Consider the following 8,990-nt stretch of genomic DNA (forward strand, 5'->3'; position numbering starts at 1 on the left):
AGGAAACAGCAGTAATTGACGTTGGCCTGCAAGTGGTGCTATCCAATGGTTCAGCCGGGATGGTTCTTAGTTTGGTGGACAGTGAGCGAGGTCATGCACACCTCAGAAAGCCCTTGTCACTGTTAACGAGCCTCCAAGCAAACCCAAGCAATTTAGTCCCGGTCAGTTATAACTCCCGGTCTTGGATACCTACAATGATTGCAAGAAGCAGGAGGTTAAGGGTTTTGCGAGCAGAAAGAGCAATGGAATCGACTACTTCAAGGATGAAAAACTGGCACTCGGCACTCGGGCATTCAAACGGAGGTTTCTTGCCTGTTCATCCGGAAGGGGTGGGACAGATGTTGCCCGTTCGCAGAATGTCGAGTGAACTGAATGGAACCGAATCGCAATTGCACCTCCAGTGAATGGCTTGCTTCAATACAGCACTGTTTTGACGTTCTGAAGCCCTGGCCGGTCTAGAATCTCTTCAACTAAGGTATTTGTACCTACCGTTTGACTGAACTCCCGGGAAGATCGCCTCGCCAATGTGTGATGCTTATCTTATCAGCGCTGTTAACAATCTAACACTCGCCCCTATCTTCACAAACCATCACACCATATGTCGAGCGGGACCTGCAGCGGGATTGTGTGCCAAACATCACAAAATGACGTGACCGTTCCATGTTGCCCGGCTATTTACATTTGTATCACCGGCCAAACATCTTCAATTTGAAAGGTTGTGATAGCGGTGCATAATCCCGTGATCATCGTCTACCGGCGGCCCTTCACTGTTAGTTCGTGATCGTTTGAACACCTCCTGTTAGTCACCTACCTCAACCAGCTTATAGCTCTAACATCAGTCCCCGAGAACCATCACACATCAACGCATCATCCAAACCTTCACTCCCGGACAGTCAAGTTCTCTTCATATGTTGATTCCGCTGCTTATTTTTTAAACAGTACCAAAAACCATATAACTAAATACGTACAACGAATGTCGTGTGGACTAGGGGTATCGATATTTCCACGTCTTTTATCTCATATCCATCCTCCTTCTCTTCTTTCCTGCTATCCATCCGCTCATTCCTCCCCAAAACGTATTACTACCGCACATCATTAAAACAAAGGTATGCATACGATACTCGTCAAAGCCTTCTTTCACTCAAATCCCATACAGTCACTCGAATCTCCCTTCCCATTCATCCCCTACTTCCCGTACAAAGTATATATCCAGCGAGGCAATAACCAGCATTGGAGATCAAGGACAAAACGCTCAAAAAAGACCTGTAACATCGAACGCCGAGCTTGCAAAATCCCTTAAAACCAAGCGAGTGTTTTGTTTAACCGCCTCCTCCTCTCCCATCAAACTGTCTCTCTCTCTTTTTTTCGTGGTTGGATGAACACAGTTGTGTACAGCTAGTATTACAACGGATGGATGGACGGAAAACGTAGTGAAGGTGTGTGACGAAAATGTAAACAAGTTGAGTCTGGTTCAAAATGGGGTATCTAAAATTCTTCCCCGTTGACCGTCCATTACCCCCAAATATCCTGCCACTCAGGCCGACCTATTCCCCGGTGGCTTGGGCACACTGAGGATTGGAACGGTCTGCTCCGCGCTGCTGCGCACAACCTCGGGCGTCTCCTGTTCCTCGTTAATTGAAGGAGTAAGAGATCGCTGCGAGTGCTGCATTTCAGATTGCGAAGACTCGGCCTGTGGGCTCGCCTTAGGAGGGAACAGGCCGAAATCCGAATCCGGCCGGCGCTCAACAGGTGAGGGCGCCCATCCCGCGGCAACACTGCCGGCAATGATACCAGTCATCACCATAGATGCCCCGAGAGCACTGTTGGACCTGGACCGCGTGCTTCTGCTCCGTCTCCTGGAGTCAGGTGTAGGGGGGGCGATCGAAGGCGCGGCGCCGGTGCTATCCTGGCGGATTGGTGTCATAGGAACATTGATCGAGTTGGACTTGGAGTTGGACCTGCTGTGGGAAGCGCTCCTCTTGGGCATGAAGGTCTCGCGAGGATGCTTCATGGCGAACTTGAGGTTGTTGATACGTCCACCCTTGAACTGCTTGAGGAAGGCCAGCTCGTCACGGACCTCGGCGAAAGCAGGCGGGTAGTACTCGAACCGCTCGTCATCAGACACCGTCAAGTCAGGCGTCTTGTTAGCCCTCCTCTTGATAAAGTCGGGAACCAAACGCTCAACCAGCGGGTCGGGAATGAGACGGATGATCATGCCAACAGGGATGGAGATGACACCCAGAATGATAGCGTACGCCCACATGGCTCCGGATTGCTTGTCTTTGGCAATGTTGAAGGCTTGGCCACCGACAAAGATGATCAAGACCTGACCGCCCATCATAATGGCGGAAATGCCCATGAAAAACCAGTTTTTGGTGAGGCCTTCGAAAATGTTGAAGTGGTTATCCAGACGGCGATTGCTGCAAAGGCGGTTAGCGGCATGTTCCAAGTGACAGGGAAATGATGTACTACTTACTTCCATTGGTTGAAGATTTGCATCCACACGAAGGTGTTGAACACAAGAGTCTGGATCTGATCATCCTCAACCTTGACATCGTAGTGGGGCAGGACGCTTTGCCTGCCGAAATAGATCAACAGGGTGATGGCCAGCTGGTAGATTGCTTGACCGATAATCATCTTCCACATGGTCGTCGAGACGATGCCAGAACCCCTGCGCTCAGGCTTCCGGTCCAAAACACTGTCGGAAGGAGGATCGGTAGCGAGCGCCAAAGCGGCAAGAGTATCCATGATCAGGTTGACCCACAGAAGCTGCACCGCCGTAAGGACGGACTCCTGCTCTTCGTTGGCAACAGCAGAGATGAATGTGAGGATGACGGCAGTAATGTTGACAGTAAGCTGAAACTGAAGGAAGCGCTTCACGGCATCGTTGACAGCACGTCCCCACATCAACGCCTTGACAATGGAGTTGAAGTTGTCGTCCATGAGAATGATAGCGGATGCCTCCTTGGCGACTTCAGTGCCGGCAATACCCATTGAGAAACCGACATCGGCCATTTTCAAGGCGGGGGCATCGTTGGTTCCGTCACCGGTGACAGCAACAATTTCGCCCATGTCCTTGAGACGCTTGACTAGAATGCGCTTGTCCTCAGGGCTGGAACGGGCAAGTACGTGCAACCGGGGAATGATCTCTTCCTGTTTGGCCTTGCTGAGGTTCCTGAATTCGGGGCCTTCCATGACGAGACTGTTAGGATGGAGAATGCCACAGTCCTTAGCGATCGCTTCAGCAGTGATTTTGTTATCACCAGTAACCATGCGGACAACTACGCCCGCCTTCTGGCACAGCTGGACGGCCTCGGGAACACCAGGGCGCAGAGGATCCTTGATACCAACCATGCCGACGAAGATCATCTGGTTGCAGATATCCTCAAAGACAATCTCTTCCTTGTCCTCTCCAGCACGGCGCACCTTAGCAGGAGGCCATTGATGGAAGTCCCGGTAAATGATGCCGATGGTGCGCAATGAGTTTCTCGCGTACGTCTCAATGAGCTTCAAGATGGTCTCGCGGTTCTCGTTGGTCATGGGGCCAGAAGTGATGCCGTTGGAGGGGTCGCGCAGAATCTGAGTGCACTTTTCGAGCATGATCTCAGAGGCACCCTTGACATAAAGCCGTGCCCTGCCGTTGTCAAGAGCCACAACCACGCCCATGCACTTGCGTCCAGAGTCGAAGGGGATCAGATGCAGGACCTTGGCGTTAGCACGCTCTTCGGCGATAGGGCTCATGGCGAGATGCTCCTTGGCGAACTCGAGAAGGGCGGTTTCAGTCTTGGAGCCAATGAAAGATTGGACACCGTCAATTTCGCCCTCAAAAGCGGTGGAGTTGAGAGAAATGGACTTGAGAAGCAATTCCTTGACGGAAGCATCAAGCGAGGAAACGACTTCCTTTGCGGTCATGTCAGCCTCAGTCGGGCTATCCGGAGTCTCAGGGTTAAGACCACCGGCAGAGCCGACGCCACCAAACCTATGGGTGGTGCCAAGGGTACCAGCAACAATTTGCATCTTGTTTTGGGTCAAGGTACCAGTCTTGTCCGAGCAAATAGTGGTGGCATTGCCCATGACTTCGCAAGCCTTGAGGTGACGAACCAAGTTGTTATCGCGCAACATGCGGGTGGTGGCAAAGGCCAAAGCCAAGGTGACGGCAAGAGGTAAGCCTTCGGGTACGGCAACGACGATGATGGTGACAACGACGATAAAAATGTTCAAGAAATGTTGACCCTTGCCGGCGGCATTCAACTCCGATGATGGCTTGGGAACTTGTTTGACCAGGAAGATGATGAAGAGGACGATGAAGAGTAAGAGACCAGCAGCACCACCGAGCTTGGCGATGTACTCAGCAATGACGTTCAGCTTGGACTGAAGGGGAGTCATCTCGGGGTCTTCATCGAGCGCCATCAGGGTCCTGCCGTAGCTTGAGTAGATACCGGTAGAAGTGACCAGGAACGTTCCCATGCCCTCCATGACGCGGGCGCCAGATTGGATGAAGGGATCCATCTTCTTCAGGTTCTCGTTGTTCTCGATGGCGGCGTAAACCTCATCGGCAGGTCTCTTTCGAATGATATCGGACTCGCCAGTGGCCTGAGACTCGTCGCATTTGACATTATATCCCTCGATCAGCACACCGTCGACCGGGATCATGTCACCAGGCTCCAGGTGCAAGACATCGCCCACCAGGATATCGAAAACCGAGATCTCAACCGTTTTTCCAGATCGGACAGCCTTGACAAGACGATCTTGCTTCTTTTTGTTGAGCTTTGCAAATTGGCGTTCCTTTTGGAAGTCGTTCAGGGATCCAACCATAACAACGATAACGATAGCGACAATAATGGCAACTCCTTCTACCCACTCGACCTTGGCCGCGCCATCCTCGTGTTTCTGGCCAAACGTCTGGTACAGCCCAATAGCGAGCGAAACAACGGCTGCGATAGAAAGAAGGATGAGAACTTTGTCATTGTAGGTGATCCACATCAGCTCCAGCAAGCTCTTTCCCTTCTTTTCTGGCAGTCTGTTGTCGGAAAAAACGCGTTTTCTCGAGGCATAATGGTCGTCTCCGTGACGCTTCTTGTGGTGTTCTGCTGCGTGGCTGTCGGTCTTGGCGAGCACAGGGGTAGTTTCGGTGGCAGCCTTGGGCTTGTCGGGCGAGTGTCCAGATGGACGGGCAGTAGCCTCCTCAAAGGTTACACGCCCATCAACCTGGACCTCATCCACGCTGAGACCGGCTGTCCTATCAGTCCTTAGACCCTTTTCCAAACCGGAAAGGCCACCCAACTTCCAAAAGGCGGAAAGACTCTTGGGGTTAAACATTTTATTGAGCTGACCGGGGTTGAAGGCGAAAGGATTGTCGACAACCTCAAACTCGGACTCCCTTCCTTGGTCTGGCTTGAGAGCATCTTGGTCGTTCATGATCTGGGCGTTGTCCGATGTGCTGCTGGACAGAGAGCGGCCATGCTTATCGCCTTGGTGGGAAGATTGTCCAATAACCGTCTCCCCTTGCGATGATGTTATCGAGCGGGTCTCATCGTTGGAGTTGACTGAGTTTTGTCTGGACCTGCCAGCGGCGCCGGGGACTGACAGGAAGTTGTGGGGGTCCATGGGACGGTAGGTAACAGGGCTGGAGACATTGTGAGGACTTGTCGGGCGACTATCTCTGCTGTCGAAAGAGGTGGACTGGCGCATTTCGGGCCTTTGTCCTAGAGAGTTGGAGTGTTGGTGGGAAGGAGTCCAGTGACTGGCGAGGGGGTCCATGGCGGTAGGGCTATATGCGTCCTCTCCCAACGAGGTAGGCGAGTATGAGACACCTCTTGGGGCGCTTTCAGGAGATTCCTGGGGTTGTGGAGATACCGCCGTGGTGTCAATGGTAATTGTAGGGCTGTATGATGGATTAGCTATGGGCTAAGTTGATAGCAACAGCAGCCTTTCTGAGGCATGCGTATGATGGCACTTGTAGTAGGCAGGTGGAAGGAGGAGTGCGAGTACTTACGCTCTCTGTCTCCTAGTCACAGGGGGAATTTCGCCCGCTGTGGGAGGGCTCTCTGCGTTGTCTGCCATGATAGCTGACACTCAATGGCAAAAAGAGAGGAGTCAGTTGGCGGTTGTGTTGTCTGGCGTGACCACCTCGAAGCGCGGTGGACACGGAGGCCAATGGGCAACCCGTCAGCTGCGCAAGGGCAGATGCCTGGTTTCCGATGGAATGCTCAATTGTCCGCGCTGCTAAGGCGAACTTCTGTTTGATTTGCAATATCAGGATGCCTTCGAAATCGAGGCGCGGTAAACAGAGCCACACTCAACAAGAGTCGAGGAGGTTCGATTACCGGTATGGTTGTAGCTGGGCAGTCCGACGAGATGAAGGGGTTTTGGGGTGTCTGGGGATGTTAAGGCAAACCCTCCAGCGGAGATTTCAGGTTCTTCTTGGCCCTGCTGTTGTTGTCGCTTCCCAGCCTATTCCGCTCTGGGACGTAAAAGGTACCTTGTACTGTAGCGTGCTTTGGCGGTGTTGATGGTAGGCGCGTGAGTGAGGTGGCCGACCCAACAAACAACGGACGGCGGATGTGCCCACTTGTAAGTAGAAGGTACCTCAGCTTTGTTAGGCTAGCCTGCAATCGAAGGTAGGTTCAGGTTGAAAGAATCAATGGTAAAAAAGACGGCAGGGGAAAGGAGGCGAGGTGGAAATGCGCGGTCAGCAAAAATACCAAAGTCAAGTGGAAGGCCTCCGGTTGCTACACATTTGCCCGCCAAACCAACTTGTAGGTTGGACGCCGCGGTGTCGGGCAGTGCAAAAGATGGGAGGCACCGAGGCTGAGGTGAGTCTGGTGAAGTGAATTAGAAGATTGAAGACAGAACCCAGAAGAGTGTCGATGATGGGCAAGATCTAGACGTCCATGGGGGTAATAATATTCCAGTTTGGAAAAGGAAGAAGCGCCCAGCTTCAGACAGGAGTACAGGACTGAGCAAAGGCTGAGAATGAGATGTCTGAGCGCAGTATGTAAGATATTGTAACGTACGGCTCCGTAACAACAAGTCCAGAAACCAAGGGGGAAGGAGGTCGATCACGCAGCCAGGGGCGCCTGTGGTCCGTTACAAGTGTAACCCTGGTCGGTATTATTCAAGTATCGGTTGAGACGTAACTTTGTAATAGCCAGGGAAGATACCTCTATCAGCCCTTCACTTTCGATGTAGCAACAATGAAAAGGTTTTCTGATGAAGGGGGGATGATGATACTGATGACGGCCGATGATGATGGAATTGGAAGCTACTCTGGTGAGGGAATATTGGTAAACCAGAGGTAAGGTAGTGTAGTGCAGCGGCAGCACTCGGCCGGTGTGTGGCACACGCACAGGAAGTGCTTTGATCTTGGAAAAAGTGAGACTCACAGAAATTGGCCAGGCAATTGTGAGTTGTGGAAATGGAAGGTGCACTTCTGAGGCGTTGAATAGCACAAATTGACACATACATTGGCTGGCACTCAGGTCCTTCCTCCTGAGAGAAGATCTCCTGTCACCGGTCTTGCCCATTTTCTACCTATTTCACCCCAAATGCCCTCCCCTCGTTCCTTCATTCCTTTTCTGTTCGTTTTCTCGATGCGTCTGGCCCCAATCTCTTCCTCCAGTCGTCGGACCGCCTCAGATTCACCGATTTGCACCTTCGGGCACCACCAGCCGGGCCACCAAAAAGACGGGACGGACTGACGGCCACTGTTCAACGACAACGACACCGAATCATTCGGGCGATGGGCGAACGATGTCGGTGCGACGTTTACGTCTCTGCACAATGGATCTCCAAACGAGCTTCTCTGATAGGCTTGGCGCCGGACCTTCACTGAGCACTGCCACTCTTGGCATTGCTAGTTCTCAGGGACTGGCCAACCGCTCCGGTCAATGTAACCCAGTACCAGTACCGTAATTTTTAGTTGGCCTCTTTTTCTCTCGGTTGGACCGCCCGAGGACAGTCTGTTTGCACTTTGGCATCAATCCACCAAACTTTGAAGGTCTCTGGTGGGTGAAAAGATTCGAAACCGCAACCGTTGAACCGAAATGTATTATCAATGCATCATCCTCTCTAGGAAGGTTCGATATGGAACCTCCAGGACAACTTGGTCTTGATGCGGGGATATGATCAATACCCAAGGTCTAACCTGAAGTGGTATCAAAGTCGATAGAGCTCATGTCGCTAGTCTGTTTAGGGAAAGGGTGTGCCTCAGACGTGCAGGACATCAGGAGCCGCCACTAACACAGGCTCCAGTTTTAATTTCAACCTCCGTGGGGTCCCCATGCATGCACGCTAAGCTTTCAAGGTCGCAATGGGCTGCTGATAGTGCGACAGAGTGGAGGCCTGCAAAAGCTTAACACTCATGATTTCCAAGATCTCTTGATTCCACGAGTTGTTGGCCCTGATGGGATTGTGCTGCTTATGTACTGACCATCAGCCCTAGCAATTCAGATGATTAACCTCCGCACTGGCTTCAGAACCCCGGGGAGGAGGAAGGTGATGCCCAGATGCGTACGAGAGCAGCTTCATGGGCTCCCATACTCCAAGTATCGCGAGTTGTGTGCGAGTGTCGTGAATTCATAGCCGCCTTGTGACGTTGCCATGCGTGCCTTCCGATTGGAATCAGGGGGTGGGTCTTGCCGAACTGGTGGAGTTCCACTTCAATTCAACCTCCCTGCGTGAATTGACATCAACGTTGGAAAGAGCGGTTGCGCACCTCGCTCGGTCCTGACTTTAGGAAACTGCACCCGGGAACAACAATTGAGAAGGTCACGCACGTCTCGGCTGTCTCGACAACTGAACTTCGAGCAGCAATCATTCTGCAAAGTTTTCATGTCAATCACGACGGACGCCCGCGGTTGTGCGCATACAGCCTTTCCAATCCGTCTGCACAGCAGTTTACATAAAACCACTGCAGAAACCAACCCCACCACAACCACAACCTGTCTACTCAACATCTTTTCCGTTCCGTTCTGTTACCTCAATGGCGA

At 52.1% G+C, this 8,990-nt stretch overlaps 1 protein-coding gene across 1 annotated transcript; it reads right to left on the reverse strand.

Annotated features, from left to right (window-relative positions):
• Positions 1-501: 501 nt before the first annotated feature.
• On the reverse strand, positions 502-8,722 carry SMAC4_03383 (uncharacterized protein). Its single transcript, XM_066089932.1, has 3 exons — positions 5,996-8,722; positions 2,477-5,884; positions 502-2,420 (listed from the first exon to the last, which is right to left on the reverse strand). The coding sequence occupies exons 1-3, from the start codon at positions 6,061-6,063 to the stop codon at positions 1,535-1,537; spliced, it is 4,362 nt and encodes a 1,453-aa protein (XP_065947699.1). The 5' UTR covers positions 6,064-8,722; the 3' UTR covers positions 502-1,534.
• Between the last annotated feature and the right edge of the window lie 268 nt (positions 8,723-8,990).

This window comes from Sordaria macrospora, chromosome 7 (assembly GCF_033870435.1).
Source record: "Sordaria macrospora chromosome 7, complete sequence".
NCBI lineage: Eukaryota > Fungi > Ascomycota > Sordariomycetes > Sordariales > Sordariaceae > Sordaria > Sordaria macrospora.

Bases quoted from the DNA above. Each gene is read 5' to 3' on its own strand.
- SMAC4_03383 (XM_066089932.1), bottom strand. From the start codon at position 6,063: ATGGCAGACAACGCAGAGAGCCCTCCCACAGCGGGCGAAATTCCCCCT. The intron at 5,885-5,995 runs GTAAGTACTCGC...TCCATCATACAG, and splicing joins GTGACTAGGAGACAGAGAGC to CCCTACAATTACCATTGACA. The intron at 2,421-2,476 runs GTAAGTAGTACA...CCGCCTTTGCAG, and splicing joins CAAATCTTCAACCAATGGAA to CAATCGCCGTCTGGATAACC.